Here is a 17,557-nt window from a genome sequence, read left to right on the forward strand (position 1 = left end):
CTACTACTACTACTACTACTACTACTACTACTACTACTACTACTACTACTACTACTACTACTACTACTACTACTACTACTACTACTACTACTACTCCTACTGAGAGCGAAGATCTCGAAGAAATATGGGACCCAAATATTACACATGAGAAACTCCAAACCACTGCAACAGATGTTAACGATGCATTTGATCTTGTGGTAGATTATGAAGGAACGAAGCCCCTAAATTTGACAGATCAAAGGGACTTGGAACGATTCTTACAAGTACATCACTTCGATTGAGGAACGTTAGTACAGATGCTGACCTTTTTTTTAGCTTTATAAACAATAACACAATGCATTCGTTATGTGCGGGATGTAAGCGTACAGTAGTCGATCGATCCCCTCCTATATCCACGCAACAATATGCTTCGAGAGCTATCTCTTCCATCACGATATATGTCGTAGTGCGCATCAACAGTGCGTAATCCCACGCTGAGCCGTAATCAGAATAGGTCTCCAGTCCAGACCAGACATAGTCGACAACTTTGATAGCTGCCCGTCCGCGCCCGCACTAAATCTTCGATTTCACTCAAGTTATAGGGCTCTCCATGGAATCTCAGACATTCGCACAACGAGGAAAGCATATAGTGCGCTGTCTCACCTTTTTCCTCGTATGCCATTCGTAAAATCATTTCCTTGCTGATTTGCGTGAATCGATCTTCCCACTCTCCCTGCTCAAGCCAGAAGCAGACCCGACGGAATGGCCCCGAACTGCTCTTCTTGGCAGGGATTGAAAGAAAGGCTGCAAATATCTCCTTCCTCGCTGGCCAATTCTGACATCCTTGCAGGGTTATCCGATCTTTCTTGGGAGGTCCTCTTCCGTGGAAATAATGCGGCGTCCGATCAAGAGCCTCTGCAATGGACTGTGCAATGAGTGCGGTGGCCCATCCGAGAGAGTCCGCCTCGCTTAGACTTCTCGCAATTGAATCGGACGATTTTTCTCGTCCTGACACACAGAGTAGGATCCGACAAAGATGGCGGTAGTCAATGCTAGATAAAACTCCATATAGCCTTTTACAAGTCAGACCAAGACGATGGACTTCTTGAAGAGAGTGGAGACTGTGACAGATTTGGATAATGGTTTCATTCGGAAGGCCAACGAACGAGGATGGCATTGTGGACATGTCTGCGGGAGTCTACTGATCACCGACAGTCGCAAAGTAGTCAAGATGAGAGAAAGCATCCTGTCAAGCCTGAATTTAAGCCACAGGAGCGCCTGATATTAACCACGTCTGAGCGACGCCACGAGATGTGGCTTTGGAGCAGATGAGATGGAAGGTTACGCGGCTCACATTCCTTTCTTCGAGCTGGAAGAGTCTAGATTTCATTTACTGTGCTGTACGGAGTACACTTCGAGGAAACAACAGCGAATATGTCGACTGCACAACGCCGATCACCTCACCCTATCATCATTGATTGGGGGATATTAAGGGGAGAAGGTTTATTCTCTTTTGCCTTGCGATTCAGTCTCTGCTCTTCCTCCAGATACAATTGTTGCCGAATGTTTGGAAGAACATAATCATGGGTCTCCAGGGTGTCGCCCTGAGTGACATACTCAATGAGACTTCTCATGTGAGGCGCTCTCAGCCTGTAATGCTTCTTCCCGTCTGGATCGATCCAGCAGTGAGCTCCACGATCGCATGGACTCGGACAGCGAAAGAGGGTGTATGCCTTCTGCCAAACTGCTGGTCGGCCCGACGCTTCCTCTTCAGCACTGACATGTAGATCTCTTTGCGCGAGCATAAGCGTAGTGGCCGACGTTGATCCTCTTTTGTTGCCCTTTCTCGCAGCAGACCCCAAACGGTGTTAAGGGGGTATTGTAGGAGCGCATGATTTGCAGCTGTGACACCGATCGCTAAATTGGGTGCAGGCGGGCGCTAGGAGCAATATCGAAATAAACCTTGAAACCGAAGGGGATGGAGTGATTACTGGTATAGCACTACAATGAATCACCAGTGATTCTCGTAGCTAAATATTCTCATAGCTATTGAGAGCGAGCACTTCTGTAGCATATGAGCCTCTTATAGCCTCATTAATACGTGGTGTGTGGTGAGAACTGTACTGTATAAATCATGTATTACTCAGTGTATTTTTGGTAGTTGACCGGTATCACAGAAACCTCGGGAAGAGGCGGCCGGGTAGCTACTACTATCACTAAACAGGCAGTTGAAGCACCCTATAATTTAAAGCTTCTACGAAAGAAACTCACAACATATATACAGAGGGGAGGGCGGTTTCGGGGATGCTCTGTATAGGTTCCTGGTGGGTTTGGGTGAAGGTACGCTCTGGCTACTTACATTGTGCGTGCCGCAAAATTTGAAGCCCTCGGAGGCACCTCGACAATGTCTGCTAGAAGGGCAGCGAATAGTAGCCCGGTAGGAAATCCATTTGGAGGTGCATCAAAGGGTGTGCAATGTTGTTGTTGGTAGGGAATGGGTTCAGGCCAATAGGTCGAACGGAAACCTTTCGAGAGCTGATGATTTCAGCGAACGACAAATAATCCCTCGATTATGGCCGGCAGTAACCCTTACAGTACTCCGTACCACTCGAGAGGATTGCATACTTCGGCAGTGTGATTCGGGCTTTGCATCTCTACCGGTCAGCGCATCTCGCATGGAGGGACGAAAAGGATGGGCGCGAGGACGCCACTGTCACGATTTCCAGTTTGCCCGATTGATGCAGCAATTCCAGCCTGAGAGGCAGCCCGATCGAACTCTTGACCCCAGTGTTTGAAATTCAGCCTGACCCAAAAAAAACCTTCCAGCTTTTGCTTGGGCATCCTCTAGCCGCCCAAGTACGTGCAACATGGCCCTGCGTCGTCGACCAGCACAATAGCCTGACCAAACCATTTTGATCATTTTATTGCCTACTGGCTGGCAGTCAAGTGCCCCTCGATGGTTTATCGTGCAGAAACATGAACCCGAGTTTTGCTTGCAGATTTCAGCCTTATTGGTTCGACAACTCAACAATATAATGGCATGCTGCCCAAGACCCTCTCGACCAACCTTTCACGCTCGCCCACATATCCAACAATTCACTGCTCCGTTCGTCGTCAAAGTCTGCAAGATGGTGACATTCTATAGCACTGATAGGATAAACTAAAAGCATGGTTGGCCTGCTTCACGCAAGGGGAGAAAGAGTACACGGTATGTCGAGTTTTAGGGCTATGATTCACGCGCCGCCGATGCTTTGCGTAGAAACGCAACCACGTATACGAAATAATTGCACCTCGAGAATGGACTAATGTGCGTCAGCAACCCACGACACCAGCACTGATCGGCGGGGTCTACTCATATTGACAGTTTTGTACAGGACGAAGAAGATTGGATCAAAAGCCCGGACTATCCAAAAGGCGCGTACGTCGCAGAGCTGGGAAGGGAGCTGAAGAGATCATCGAATTCCTAGGATGATCTGTGATCAAAGATTCCACAAGTCTGAAACGCGAACTACTACCCCCACTAGCAGTCCATAGCTATAGCCCGAGATTCAATGATCCAAATGCCTTTGACGAATCTATAATAGGTCGCCGCATGCTCTGAAGACAGCTATTACCAAACACAAAACACACTGCTCGCTCTGATATTATTCCATCCGATATTTGACCCTTGTTGCACAAATTGCATTCCTGAATGCATAATCGTGGGCATGAGGCTTCAAAAGACAAACGACGCAGCGCGAAGTCCAATGAGTCGTGCTCATGGGAGCGAAATCTGGTGAAATCGCTTCTTGGAGGGTGAAGTACAAAAATCTCAATTCCTCAAGCTGGCCAGCTGGTCCTGGTTTTTCTTTCATTAGAACTCGTCTCGATACTTCAAAGGGATGTGTAACTTGCCTTCGTCAGCGGGAAGGGCGCATCAATGATATGATACTGTCCGGACCGCCACTCGTACTTTATCTCGTTGTCGCCATAGAAATATCGAAGCCGAGAATGCAACATGCGTTTAGATACGTAGTCGGGAATGGTTTGAGATGGTCCTATCGAAGACTTGGAGGGTGTCTGAAGGTTGCTAATAGTAGTGGTAGTAGTCTTTGCCATGACTGAGCAAAAGTACCTGAACGGACAAAAGTACCAATTTTGGGAAAGAGCGGGTAGCCGAGGGAGTGTGCATACTCAGTCGCTTATTTATACATCGGAGTCGTCTCCTGGCAAAGTCGCACAGGCCTCGGTGGTGGCGGCGTCGGCCTTGCAGCTACATAGGTATGTCTAGGGTGAATGTGGTCGGAATTCAGCCATTGGAGGATAAGCCCACACACTATTTATTTGATGGTGGGTTGCCAAAATCTCAGCCTGATCATCCCTCCTTGTCACCACCATACGGAGATCAACATTTCATTTCTTTGTGCCCAATTCCTTGCCCGTTTCAATAATGATCCTCTCAGCCTCTATCTGATGCCAGGTCATTCCTTTCGAAACGAGAGACCTTCTGGTCTAGAACAGCATCTGCTGGACAGGAGCTCGCTATGTCTCAGCCAGCAATTTCTTTTCATCAGGCTGGAATTCACTATCAGGCTGAAATTTTAGCCTTTCGAACAGAAGACTTACCTTGTGAACAGGGAGCTGCGGCACTCTACGACTGCTATTTCCGTCAGGTAAGGAAAAAAGTGGCAAGGCTTCTGTGCCCACTATCCACAAGCCCTCTCTCAAAGACGCCTTACAGAGTCACGGTGATCTCAATAACATCCATGGGCTATGTGTCATGGATTGGAAGTGACAAACTCCCGGGCGGCCATCGATTACTCCTAGCCGCCTAACACCATGCGCGTGCACCAATTGACATGAAATTGTCTCAGCCTCCAATGAAAGTCGCATGCAGGAGGCTTCTTGCGATTCATACTATCCCTGCTGGAGGCTGGCTAACCCCTATCTTAGGGGGCGATTCCAGCCCTTTCAAACGTATAATTGGTCATGGACTGCAGGGTTATAGCGATAGTTCCTGAACTGTGCTCTGTTGGAGCAAAAGAATACCCCCGAACGTTCCATCATTCTGCAAGCCACATACTGCTAACAACACAATATCTGACCCTCTTTGGAAGTACTCGACGTTATTTCTTTTGTCCTCCCAATTCCCAAGCTCGTCATTCGTCAGAAGTTTGGTTAATGGAGCCCCCCAAAGACTGGGATACTAGACGAGCTGAGATCACAGCCATGTTGCTAAGGAGGGTTGATTGCCTGCACAGAGCCTCATCATGGGGCAAGGTGTGGAGAAGCGAACTATATGAATAACAACTGCCTGGAGTAGCGGTTTGCAGCCAGAAAGAAGGCAAGCCTTCCACCTCTGCGTAGGTTCTTACTGCATTTCTCCATGGCTCCCAACGGGCAGCCTGAAGCGCAACCAGATGCTGGAGCCTCCTCGAGCAAGCCATGGCAACGTATCATGATGGTCTTTCGACCAAAAAGGTCTACCGATCATCGTCATGCTCAAAATCAGCAAAGAGAAGCGGCCCCGCCTCCACATGCCTTGCGCCTGCGCCGTATATGGTCGGAGCAAAATTTAACAGACGGCATCAGGACCAATACAGTGGTAAACTTTTCAATACGACCACAAATCGATTGTCAGTTGATCACCTTCTTGCGCGAGAAACGACTAGAAAGGGACTTTCCAATCAGGTGGCTCGATCATGATTCCTATGAAATAGTGAAAAATGCGAGCAGGGCCTGCCTGTCCCATCTCAAAGAAAATTATCGGAACGGCGAGCCTCAGATATATCGAACTTCTGCAGAAGCAGAACTCCTTACGTATTTTGCAAATGGGGAGTCAAAGGTGGTCGGCCAGGTTCAAACGAAACATATTCATGCGTGGGCAAAGTATGTTCCCATCGAAATCGCAAGATACGGTGCAAAGAACCCGGGCAGTTTGTTGCAGTTGCGGATTACATGGAGATTTGACTTCTATGACCTGGGTCCAGCAGCCGGAGGAGGCTCTAGCACCGAATCACTGGCTAAGAGGTTACGCTGGCAAATGAAACAGAACTATGAAACCAATTACATCAAAGAGGACTTCCTTTCAAGACCTGCACGTGAGGCCATCCTCACCCATGAACACATTCGCGAATTGATCAACAAGGATAGAAGTCTGCGCGATAAGTTCGGGCCCAGTGAAGCATGCCCGGACAGAATAGCCTTCGTTGAAAGGGTGCTCAACTTTGGTACTCGTTTGCTAGCAAGCTGCATCTCAGCTGAGGTGCCTCTTTCGCGCCTTCATGTTCTGGTCTGCAAAGCTAAATACGAGGATCGTCATCTACCTCTGAGGGGGCCGGCTCAGGTACCGCATGTTGACGGCAGAAACGACTGGCTTGAAAAGGTTTACTTGCGCGAAATTCAAAAAAGCCAGAAAATTTTCCAAGTCTACGATTTTGATAAGAATGAGCTGAGGGCGAAAATGAACAATGGTTCATACGAAATCATCGATGAGTTCACTACGATACCAATTTTGGGTCCAGGGAAACTATTGGGGCAAGGCGCCTTTGGTACCGTCCATGAGGTCAGCATCCACCAAGAGCATCACAATTTTGACATGGTATGGCCTACCCCGTTCTAGCTTCAAACCCCCCGTGTTAATTTAGGTGCAGGACATGTTCGCTTTGAAGCAGCTCCACACACCGAGAATGGGTGTGTCGACAGCATTCAAGCAGGAACATGACGTCTTCTCCAATATAATGAAGGTCGAGCATCCTGCCATTCTTATACCTTTGGCCATGTGGAGGAAGAAACATTCTACGGGTCCCAGCTCCGATACATTTTGCATGCTGTATCCATTAGGCGAAGGGAGTCTGGCCGAGTACTTGAGAGAACATCGAGAGCGTCCAAAATTGACCAAAGACTTCGTTCTGCACTTGATGCGTCAGCTATTGAAAATCGCTGAAGGTCTCGATGCCATCCATCGACTCGCGCCGGCAGACCTGTCTCTCGGAGACGTGGGCAGCGCATCATTGCGCCCTCCACCTGCAGAGCATCGACTGAATCACAGCGTATGTCATCGCGATCTGAAGCCTGGGAACATTATCATCTTCCATGATGGGTGGAAGATATCGGATTTTGGTACTTCTCGGATTTTGCAGATAGTTTCCGGGAAGAGCTCCATTGATATCCTTGATAAGGAACTAGGAGATCCCGAATATGGCCCTCCGGATCCCACCCAAGGTACGCCAAGTGGAAGAAAATACGACATCTGGTCACTTGGGTGTATCTTTCTCGAGATACTCCTGACGCTGTTCGAAGAAGGTACCGATGATCAACTTGATGGCTTGGGTGGTGATAATCCTGAGTTGCAGCCGCGCCACAGACTAGATGTATTCGGCGACGAGAGGCTCGAGTACCAGACGGATGATATTGGACATATCGCAAGATACTGGTACAAGGAGAAGAAAAGCGGCAAGTACCTTCTCTCACCTCCCGTCGAGAAGCGACTAGACTTCCTCGGTCGCAGAACCCAGGAGTACGACCAATTCGACACCCTGGTGGACTTGGTGCGCACAATGCTCAGCATCAAACCTGCACATAGACCGACGGCCGAGTCCGTGCTTGGCACCTTGAAAACCATCGATCTTCAGGTGCGTGCCAATCTGTCAGCCGGGCATGAAGATTTCTATACACGTCCAGGCAGTCATCGCATCCCCTTTGCCTCCCAATCCAACACGGACGCGGGGAGCCAGCGCAACGCAGATCAAGGCGGTGCAGATCCCGTTCGTAACCTGCCGACCCGGAACTTGGATGAGATATTGACTGCGCGGACGAGCCCGGACAGGTTGAGTCGAAGAACCCTTTCCGCAAGCAGTGAGCAGGTGCGGCCTGCTGTTTTTGACCACGAGGATGTGGCAAATCTGGTGTCGTATTCTGAACCGCCTGTGGAAGCAGGACCGTCTCGAGAGCGCATTCTGATCCACGGGGGCACCAATGTCAACGATCCCGACCACACCGAAATGGCTCGGACGACCCAGGCAGAGTTCTTGTCTCCCCCGGTGAGTCCGGTCAGCCGCCGAAGGTCTTCTTCCGCGAGTGGACACGCGCCGTTGGTCCACAGAGACACGAGCACCTCGGAAGACGACTCTGCGGCAGGCCCCAGCAATCGCCGCAGACCACGCACACCGTCGATTTCGTTGACGGACTATGACGGTGAAGAAGGCTAGAAAAGGAACCACCAGGTGCCTAGTCATGTTTGCACGGTCTGTCAACAACTCGCAGGTGGGGGGACAAGTCATGATCTCTTGTGCCCGGGTTTGGGTGTATAGCAATCAAGGGGTCACTGGTTGGGGAAAAAGGGTTCTTGTGCATGAGTGAGAAGGGATGTACGGTGAATACGCGACGAGATTTGGGCATCACGACTGACATGGCGGCTGGCGTTGAAAAAAAAAATTCGGATTGAATCAACTGTTCTATATCGCTTGAAATGTATGATTTTGTTATCATCGAGGTATACTAGAGTAATGGTGATACAGAATCTTGTGTTTAGTCGAGTCGCATCAATACTATTTACATACATGGTGGACATGGTGGACAAGTTGTTGCTTCACAGATGACGACGACGACGACCTCGTGTGTAAAAGTAATGTCCGAAGGAATAAAAGGAATAAAAAGATGTACAGGGCAAGGTACAGTCTTTCTTGTTCCGTGTAAGGTTGAGAGCTTCTCCACCCTGTTACCGTTCGCACTCCATTCTGTCGCAAGATTAGGTGGCCGTTGGACCAACTCACGAGAGTACGACGTCGATCCAAAAACAAGTACGAGATCAAGTAGAGTACGAGTGCCACGGCGTGAAATGCATGCTTTTCAGGGTTCATGTGTGTCGTCCATCATCATCATCATCATCATCATCATCATCATCATTGTCAGCTGCGAGAACTCCGTACTGTATTCGGGAAGGGTATCATTCAATGCCAGTCGTATCTTTTCAATTCATCCCTTAAAAGCAGTAACCAAACAACATCCATCCATGGACCATTTTCATCATCTCATAAGACGGCTCGAAATGTACAAAAAAAATGATAGAACCGTCCTACACATAGAGCATTGACCTGACAAGAAGGTCTCATCCCCACCGTGACCACAAAAACATTTGCCGAAACCCTGACAGAATCCCCTGATCGGTCTTCACTCCCAGGTCCGGTTCCTTTTTGTTTTTCTCTGATTGAGGCTCCTCAACAGTGACATCATGCTTGTGCTCTTTGTCGATGCCGGGTTCGGCTTCAGGTTCTGCTTCGGTGTCCCTTTCACTGAGCATCGTATTCAAGTCCTTGGCCGTCTGGGTATCAAAAATTTCTCTGAAGAAAGCTCCGACCGTGGGGAAAGCGTCGGCACCATGTTCGATCATCAATTTCGTCGCGGCCACCCAAGCCTCTGGGGACGGATCGATACATCGCTTGTTGTCTCTCATCCAACTCAAAAACACATGCCACACGGTGCGCTCATTGTACATCTGGTTCGGGTCTGCGCCGCTCCCGAGCAGAAAACGCGTCGTCTGCAGATTCGGCACCTTGAGCTCGACGGCCGCGTTCCGATCTCGTCGTAGCGCGTAGTCTAACAACGGACGGCCTTTTTTGTCGCTTATTGCGCTAGGGTCGCTTTCGATCAACCTTTCGACGGGGTAGAAGAGACCTGAGGAGATGAAGAAACTGAGCTGATTGTTCTTGTCTTCGGCAACGCCATCTGACCAGTGTGCCGAAGTAAACATTTTGAGATTGTTTCTCAGGTCCAGGGCTTGCACTTCCCGCGAGCGAAGACATGCCTTGTCCACGACATTGCTCGTGTCAAACAGATCAAGCTGCCCTTTGAGCGTGGTGAACAGGTTCTCAGGGACCCTGCAACCTCGGGATTCCAAAGCCGAGGCATAAAACAAAAACTCGTCCAGAAGTCGCAAGAAAGCTTCAGCGTCCGTAAGAGATTCGTAATTTGGGCCCAGAGATCGGATCTGAGCCAGGACCGCTGTACAGAGATGTAGGTGGCACGGGAATGCTCCCTTGGAGTACTTTTCCAGCTTTTGACGAACCTCGTCCATGGCCAGGAAATCACGCACTGTCCTGTGAAGGAAATCGACACCGTACCTGAAATAGGGATTGGTCGATTCGGTCCTGTTGACTTCAAGCAGGCCTTTACTCAGCGCGTTCACTCGACGGCTTGTTGAGCTGTATGCGTGCGAGATTGCGGCTTCTCTGTCCCTCCTGAGAAGATTGACGAGGGCATCGGGTTTGTCCTCGTGTATAAAAGAGAGAGTTAACTGCGACAGTCGGCGGTCGGTGCACATGGTGAGCTGAAAAAGCTCACTTGAACGTGGAAGGTGGAACGGGTCAATCGTTGACAACATCTGGTCGAAATAGAGCTCGAGGTCAGCGGGAATAAGCTCCAGTCTCCTCGTGAGGTCCGATATCCCGTCCTCGTCACGCAACCCTTGCGTCAGAGACCGTACTACCAGGTACACCCACAAGAAGACGCCTGAGGCCTTGTCGACAATGTTATCAACTAGCGCTATGCACTCCTCCTCATATAATTGCTTCAGCACTTCGAACCGTCGGTGTTGGGTCAGCTTCTCACTGACATAACGCTGGATATCTGGGCGGGTCAAGTCTTCTAGGCGAAGCATTGGCCCACGGCCGAATGCATCCTCGAATATGTTCCAGGGACGACTCGACAAGCAAATCTTCGCGTTATCTTTGGAAGCTAATTTTTGAAGCAAATCAATGAGATTCTCCCGTGTCTCGTCGGTGCCGTGAAACTCATCCAGACCATCAACAAACAGACAGATGTGGGTATTCTTGGCCGTGTTGCGGAAAAATGCATCTAGAACATTCAGAAGCTCGGCGTCGGTCCATGGTTCCAGGAATTTGGCTCCAAGATCCAGTGACCTCCATCTCCAAGGGGCGACTATCTTGATGCATTGAGGGCAGGTTGTGAGAAGTTCGTGTAGTAAGGTCCGCAAAAGGCCATTCAGCGACTTTTGAATATCATTTCCAGGGTTCCAAAAGAAGCAACAGGCCGTGAGTAATCTGCTGCTACCAGCCCAGACATTGAGGAGGTTCTTTGTCTCTTTTGCTTCGTACAGATATCTCATCAATGTGCTCTTGCCAGACCCAGCCTTGCCCGTGATCCAGTACACGTTCTGACCAGGATCCGTACCATCGAGCCAGCGTGGCAGGTTGGTCCATCGATCCTCAAGTTCTGCCGTCGGCTGAAATACCCACTTGAAAGTACTGTGGTGCGCTTCCCGGATGTTGGATCTTCGTTCGGCGATCTGGGTAAAATATAGGCTATCAAGCAGCATTGTGTTGATAGCGTTCGACCTGTCCTGGCGAGTCACTTCCGTCAAGGCCAATGCCATTCGAGACACATCGTCTTCATTCCTGGATGACCAGGTCGACTTGAAATTCTCTTTTTGCTGCACTGAATTATAGCTCGGCACAAGAGATAATTTTGCGATTTCCTTTTGTATACTGGCGCCTGAATCCTTGATGGTGGTCAAAATAGTGGCCTCCAGCCGTGCGTTAGACTCTTTGATCTGGGTGAATTCGGACTCTGAATGAGTACTGGAATGGCGTTGAATCAGTCTGTGTCTGAAGCGGTGGGCTCAGAATGGTTACCTAAGGACAACAAGCAGATTGACGACAAGCTGCTGACGAGCTTGGCCGAGCTTCGTCAACATGGCCTCGATCTTTTCTTTCGCCCATATTGTCTTGAAGGCCTGGCGAAAGCTCTTCCACCTCGTGCTATTACCGCGGAGTTTCAGTCGCTCAAGCGCCTCCAAGAGTTCTGAGGCGAAGCCCTGGCAGTCTACAACCACAGCCTGCAAGGCCTGCTCTTCATACGACAGCGGCTGATCTTGTTTCTGACCGGTTGAACCATCCAGGTGCTTCCTCAGAGCCCGTTTAGCCTTGGAGCTGAGCGAGTAATGGAGCCTCCCACTGAGATCTTGGATATTGGCTGCGACCACCTCGAGCTCTTTATTTTCCACGATAGCACCATCGACGCTTTTGTGGTATTCATTTCCCTTGGATATTATTCGGCATGAGAAATCGACAAACTGAACGACGGCTGCAGCAATACTCAAGGCATCGAGAGGTGGGACTACCATGGTGGCATTGAAGAGGGCAGGCTGAAGGTGCTATCTCAAGGACGCATTTAATGTAATGGAGAAACAGTGAAACTTCATGAAGGCATTAACTCATAAGTGTAGAAGTTGGAGTTCGTTTTGTCTGCTGAAGCACCATGGCTCCAGTAAGACAAAAGTACTCGTAGGAGACCATGAGTCGGCTACGGGCGACTTGTGGCTTGAGGCTATGCATCTTCTGGCTGGTTCGCTGCGCCTTGGAACGGCGGCGGGCGAAGCAAGTGGGCAGCGATCAGGAGTACAAAGCAGCCGCTGCAAATGAAGCCCAGAGCCTCTCCCGGAGTAAGGGATGATCCGTCCCGGAGCCCGCCAGCTCACGTGCCGCACCACATTAATACCGCTGGCTTGGAACGAAGCTGTGGTCCAGGCAGCTGCCAAGAATGAACTGAGTTGAACAGTGGAGGAACATCGAGGGAGCGGGACACAAAAACTTCAAGCACTGGCAACTAGAACTTATTTGTCTTGATGCTCGGTCAAGAAAAGGAATCACTCTATCCAGCACACCTCCCATTATTTCTTCTTCGCAAGGTCGAACAACATGGCTCTCGCCCAGCGTGACGCACAGGAATCCGACATCACCGTTCTTTGCGACATCTTCTTTAATGCATTTGCAAATGATCTCGTCATGAAACAATGTTTCCCAGATGTACCCGACGTTCGAGCTTTCTGGGAGAACATCTTGAAGAAAGGAATGGCCGATCCAAAGTGTCACACCAGATGTGTCGTCGACACAGCACTACCAGGGAGTCCTGTCATCGCCTACTCAAGATGGGTGGACTGTGACAAAGATGCTCCCCCTCCCGAGGGTCCACAGTACCCTTCCGGGGGCAACGTGGAAGTTTCCAAAATCTTCTTTCCTCAATTGAGAAAGAAGAGAATGGAGATCATGAAGGGCCGGGAGTACTGGTATCTGGGTCTATTGTGCTGCAGCCCGTCCCATCAAGGCCGAGGCGCTGGACGTATGTTGCTGGAATATGGTCTTGGCTTGGTAGACAAGGAGGGAAAAGAAGCTTATGTGGAAGCAAGCCCACCAGGAGCACCTGTCTATAAGAAATTTGGATTCAAAGAAGTGGACAAAGTAGTCATGTTTGATGGGCAGTTTACTGAACTTTTGATGTTGAGGGATGGAAAACAAACGACCGCATAGACAAGGACAGGACAGGACAGAAAAGTTTGCGGCATAGATAGATATTGAGGTATACACTCTCTTGTTATTTGTTAGAAGGCCGGCCATGGTAAAAGAGTTGCTTCCAGCAAAATATATGACCTCGACTTTTCAAACATGAATATGATGACTGCTCTAGTAGATTATAAAGACGATGAGGCTGAAGCGAAAAAGGGTCGGTAGGCTCCAGGCTGGGGTGGTTACCCCGCCAACTCCCTTATCTGGTTGGATGACGTTACAATGTAAACACATATTTTTCGCCTGCGCAGGTGCCAAACACGTCCTCACACATACCGCCCACCAAAAAGCAGGGTACCAGTACTCGTACGACTTTATTACCGAACGCATTGATCCCACACACCACTTTTTTTTTCGAGGCCGTGCGGCTCACTGGGCAACGTAGGAGTACAAGGATACCAGTACCTTAAGCATCAAAATTCCTTCAAGCTGCAAAAACCGATCTTCCACCCTTGCCATCCAGCCGATTCTTCTCCCGACCGAACGAACTCACCTAGCCTACCATAAAATTGTATTATAAACCAACACCACCACCGACATACCTTTTACCACTCACACAATGTCTCCAAGCAAGACCTCACCTTCGGCCGGCGCACTCGCCGAGCGTTCGCCAAACACATGCTCTCCAACAAAATCCCAATCATCAGAAAAGACCAAGCAGAGCATTGACGAAAAGGCCATGCCTCGCTTCAACGTTTCCGCCCAGCAATACATAGCCGGACACGGCCAGAACCAGACATACATCTCACCCTCGGACGCCATTGCCAGCCCTACGACGAAGAAACTGAGTGCCATCAAGGGCAAGAGATTCGCGTGCGTCACCATCACAGGATTTGTTTTTTTCTCATCTTTACAAAATCAGGACCATGCAGATTACTGACTTCTTCCCCTTCTTTGGATTACTATAGGAACGCAAAGCCACAAATGCTCTTTGCCAAAACATTAGCCAAACAGTCCCTACAGACTCGACAGGCCGAGCAGGACAAGGTGCAAAACTAGAACTAGTCGTCACCAACCATTTTCAAAGAAAAGAAAAAAAGAAAAAACAAGGGGCCATAGGGATACGGGTTACTTTGGCCATCACTTTCAAAACACCAAATGAATATCTAGGGATGAGGCGTTTTTTTTGTTTTGGGGAATCGATTCATGGAAATCGGGTTCCTTGTTCACAACAGCGGGGAAGTCGAAGAAAAGCCTTGGGCTTGTTCTCGAATCCTGTAGGAATGAGGAATGGGAAATGACAGTCTCACTCTCAATTCAAGGGTTGACCTGGGCTGTTGGATATTGGTACCCAAGCACCTTTAGATTGGGTATTTCCACTACTGTGTACGAGAATACCGAATGTATCGAGGACGCATTGCAATAATGATGAGCATTGAACTCATTTCTGTACCAAATAGGCAGGGCAAAGCCATATCCTCTCCTTTTTAATGCTTTGGTGATCCCGAAGCCTCGCCTATCTCGATCTTACTCTACCTGAGGATACCAGTGTTGGCAGTCCATGGTACGAAGTAGTAGTTCCAGTCTTGTTGAACATTCGTACCAGATAAACTGTGCACTTTAGGTATGATACATACGTTCATAACCTCAAAGTACAGGAAGGTGAAATGAAGAGCAGTATTATTATCATAGTATTGATGTTTAGCCGTGATTATTACCTATAATGTATACCTCGTCGTTGTCATGAGAAAGATTCTAAAAGTGCGTTCCCAAAAAAAGAAAAACAATCGCTTGCTTGTCCCAACGCTGAATGCGATGCAAATCAAGTTCAACCTCCCTTTATCTTACATCGTACCACCACCGAGATCATAATCACCACCACATAATTTTCGCGTGTCTCATTTGGCGGCGAATCTGGATCTGGCTCTCAACGCGGCCCCAAACTTCCACAAGACAAAGATACCAATGATACCGCCGACGGTCAAGCCAGCCAGCAGACTGACGCCTCTGCCGACCCCGAGGTTGCCAAACAGGGGGCGCGAGAAGTGGATCGCCCCCGCGGCGATGGAACTCCTGGCGAAGTCGTTGCCGGCGAACAGACTGGCGGCGAATTGCGGGTACGTCAGGGGGATGTAGATGAAGATGCACTGGAACATGATGAAGATTCCGATGGTGAAGATGACGACCCCGATGGTCGGGACGATCCAGTGGATCTTGGGCGACGAGTTGCCCGTCCAGGCGAAGACAAAGAGGCCGACGGGCAACAACAGACTGGCCGGTAGAGCTGGGATGAGTCGTCTCTCGGGTTCGCCCAGTCCCTTTGTCAAAATCTCCGGTTCAAACACGTACCGCAAATACCAGATGTACACGACGATGGCGATACTGACTCCGACGGAGATGGACAGGAAGATCAGACCGATCTCCCCAGCGTTCATGCCGTAGCCGTGAGTGGCGGTGCCCGGGTTGCCCGTCGCGTAGACGAGAGGGAACACCTCGAAGAAGGAGTAAAAGATGCTGTACATGAGGGCGGTGTACAAGCTAGTAAAGAGGACGGCAGGGTCGAGAGCGTTGATCTGTACAGGTCGCCAGAGGTTGCCAATCACCACCTCGTTGACGCTCATCTTTTCCTGGTCGATCTCGGACTGGGATTTCAGGTTAGGGTTGCCGGTCATCTTGCGCAGGCGTTGGGCTCGGCGGAGCAGGATGTTGCTGGCCGAGGTCTCGGGGAGAAAGAACAAGAGAGAGATGTACACGGGCGCGGCGAGCCAGACAATCTCCCACAAAGACCAGTGCCAGTTGGTGGCGGGCACGGAGAAACCAGAAATGATGGGTCCCAGAGCTGGACCTGCCGTCGCGAACGCCGCCCATCCGGTCAAGAAGTACGGCATCTTGAGCAGGGAGTAAATGTCGCCGATGGATGCACCACCAGTGGCCAGACAAGGACTGCCGAAGAAACCTTGAAGGAACCGCAGAACGACGAGGGCAGGGAAACTGTTCACCACGGCGGTGGGGATGGAGATGATGACGAAAATGCCGAGAGTGACCATGTACGGTGGGTTGCGTCCGATCAGGGGGATCTCGGAGAGTGGTGAGAATATCAGAGGTCCGATACCGTAGCCGAGAACGTACATGGACAGACCGAGTGCTGCGACGTTGGGGGACACGCCCATCTTCTCGACGATGTACGGTTCTGATGGCGTAAAGATGGCCGAACCCATGTAGACGGCCAAGGTGTAGAGGTAGATCTGCAGGACGACGACGGCCTTCTTGCCGCGAGACCAGTTCTGCGGGTTTTCAGCGTCGTCGGTGGTGTACCAATCAACCAAGATCGTCCCGTCAGAGGTCACCGCGGGCTTGATGGGTCTGCTTTGCTGAGTCTTCAACGTTTCTTGTCTCGTGGCATTGGTGTAGGCGGCCTCGAGGTCGGCTCGGGTGTTGACTTGGCTCAACTCTGGTCGGGTCATGATCTTCGAGAGCGTGCGATCCGACAGTGCTGCCAGTGACTCGCGATCCGCGGCCGTCTCTGCCTTGGTGAGGGCATCGGAACCAGGGAGATTTTCGAGGTCCTTTTCGATTGCCGGGGTAGCGACGGCCGGTGTGGTAGACCCCGACCGTACGCTTTTCGTATCTTTCTGATAGCTAGAAGGTACTTGGAAGGTAGACTGTTCTTCTGGGTATTGGAAGTATTTAGAGCCGGTCACCCAGCGGATGACTTGGCCCACCGGGGCATCACGCAAGAGGGCGGACATTTGTGTTTTTGTGTCCAGATGACTTTGCCGTGAATGGAGTTTTCGGTGGCAGTGGGTAAATCAAGGAAAATGGTAAAAAGAGGTAGGTAGGCAAAGTGGGAGTATGATGATGGAAGGGGAGTAAGGCTGAAGAGAGTAGAACCACTCGCCTTAGAAGACTGTGCTGCTTGGGAACGATGGAAGACGAGAGAGTTTGTAGAGGAGCAATCGACTGGTCCTATATACCTACTTTTTGAGACTTGGAGGACTAGACACTTTGTATGGTACATCGGAGCATTTTCGATGTCATTATCTGGGAGGATTTCACATCCAAAACCTAACAGACAAGGGTTATGGGTGGCCTGTACTGTGGTATCTGAATAATCAATAGCCCTACAGTAGGCAGATCTCGCAAAACGCTGTACTGTGGAGTCGGGGGTAAGCAAAAGTGACACGGAGATGCGTGATTGCTCCACTAGAAGCGGCCACGGACCCTGACACTCGGTCGAATATTGCAGCCAAAAGGTCGACAGGGGAGATACGGAGCAAGAAAAATCGGCTTAGAGATGA

At 50.0% G+C, this 17,557-nt stretch overlaps 6 protein-coding genes across 6 annotated transcripts; 3 read left to right on the forward strand and 3 right to left on the reverse strand.

The window, feature by feature from the left end:
* Positions 1-484: 484 nt before the first annotated feature.
* On the reverse strand, positions 485-1,784 carry PV06_00155 (uncharacterized protein; the record flags this gene model as incomplete). The annotated part of the gene is made up of 2 exons (XM_016400623.1): positions 485-1,031; positions 1,444-1,784. 2 exons carry the CDS (start codon positions 1,782-1,784, stop codon positions 485-487), a joined length of 888 nt encoding a protein of 295 aa, XP_016267676.1.
* Positions 1,785-5,344: 3,560 nt separating this feature from the next.
* On the forward strand, positions 5,345-8,356 carry PV06_00156 (uncharacterized protein; the record flags this gene model as incomplete). Its single annotated transcript, XM_016400624.1, has 2 exons — positions 5,345-6,559; positions 6,612-8,356. The coding sequence occupies 2 exons, from the start codon at positions 5,345-5,347 to the stop codon at positions 8,166-8,168; spliced, it is 2,772 nt and encodes a 923-aa protein (XP_016267677.1). The 3' UTR covers positions 8,169-8,356.
* A 114-nt stretch (positions 8,357-8,470) lies between these two features.
* PV06_00157 (uncharacterized protein) lies at positions 8,471-12,343 on the reverse strand. The gene is made up of 2 exons (XM_016400625.1): positions 11,610-12,343; positions 8,471-11,555 (listed from the first exon to the last, which is right to left on the reverse strand). Exons 1-2 carry the CDS (start codon positions 12,098-12,100, stop codon positions 9,068-9,070), a joined length of 2,979 nt encoding a protein of 992 aa, XP_016267678.1. The 5' UTR covers positions 12,101-12,343; the 3' UTR covers positions 8,471-9,067.
* A 149-nt stretch (positions 12,344-12,492) lies between these two features.
* On the forward strand, positions 12,493-13,400 carry PV06_00158 (uncharacterized protein). Its single transcript, XM_016400626.1, has one exon. The coding sequence runs from the start codon at positions 12,675-12,677 to the stop codon at positions 13,281-13,283; it is 609 nt and encodes a 202-aa protein (XP_016267679.1). The 5' UTR covers positions 12,493-12,674; the 3' UTR covers positions 13,284-13,400.
* A 240-nt stretch (positions 13,401-13,640) lies between these two features.
* On the forward strand, positions 13,641-14,806 carry PV06_00159 (uncharacterized protein). The gene is made up of 2 exons (XM_016400627.1): positions 13,641-14,132; positions 14,228-14,806. The coding sequence occupies exons 1-2, from the start codon at positions 13,879-13,881 to the stop codon at positions 14,316-14,318; spliced, it is 345 nt and encodes a 114-aa protein (XP_016267680.1). The 5' UTR covers positions 13,641-13,878; the 3' UTR covers positions 14,319-14,806.
* On the reverse strand, positions 14,805-17,322 carry PV06_00160 (uncharacterized protein). Its single transcript, XM_016400628.1, has one exon. It carries the CDS (start codon positions 17,006-17,008, stop codon positions 15,158-15,160), a length of 1,851 nt encoding a protein of 616 aa, XP_016267681.1. The 5' UTR covers positions 17,009-17,322; the 3' UTR covers positions 14,805-15,157.
* Between the last annotated feature and the right edge of the window lie 235 nt (positions 17,323-17,557).

Source organism: Exophiala oligosperma, assembly GCF_000835515.1.
Source record: "Exophiala oligosperma strain CBS 72588 unplaced genomic scaffold supercont1.1, whole genome shotgun sequence".
Taxonomy (NCBI): Eukaryota; Fungi; Ascomycota; class Eurotiomycetes; order Chaetothyriales; family Herpotrichiellaceae; genus Exophiala; species Exophiala oligosperma.

What these genes read in the sequence shown, in the direction of transcription:
- PV06_00157 (XM_016400625.1), bottom strand. Translation starts at nt 12,100, where the DNA reads ATGGTAGTCCCACCTCTCGATGCCTTGAGTATTGCTGCAGCCGTCGTT. An exon ending in AATCTGCTTGTTGTCCTTAG is followed by an intron (nt 11,556 to 11,609) that starts GTAACCATTCTG and finishes ACGCCATTCCAG; the next exon opens with TACTCATTCAGAGTCCGAAT.
- PV06_00158 (XM_016400626.1), top strand. Translation starts at nt 12,675, where the DNA reads ATGGCTCTCGCCCAGCGTGACGCACAGGAATCCGACATCACCGTTCTT.
- PV06_00159 (XM_016400627.1), top strand. Translation starts at nt 13,879, where the DNA reads ATGTCTCCAAGCAAGACCTCACCTTCGGCCGGCGCACTCGCCGAGCGT. An exon ending in ATCAAGGGCAAGAGATTCGC is followed by an intron (nt 14,133 to 14,227) that starts GTGCGTCACCAT and finishes GGATTACTATAG; the next exon opens with GAACGCAAAGCCACAAATGC.
- PV06_00160 (XM_016400628.1), bottom strand. Translation starts at nt 17,008, where the DNA reads ATGTCCGCCCTCTTGCGTGATGCCCCGGTGGGCCAAGTCATCCGCTGG.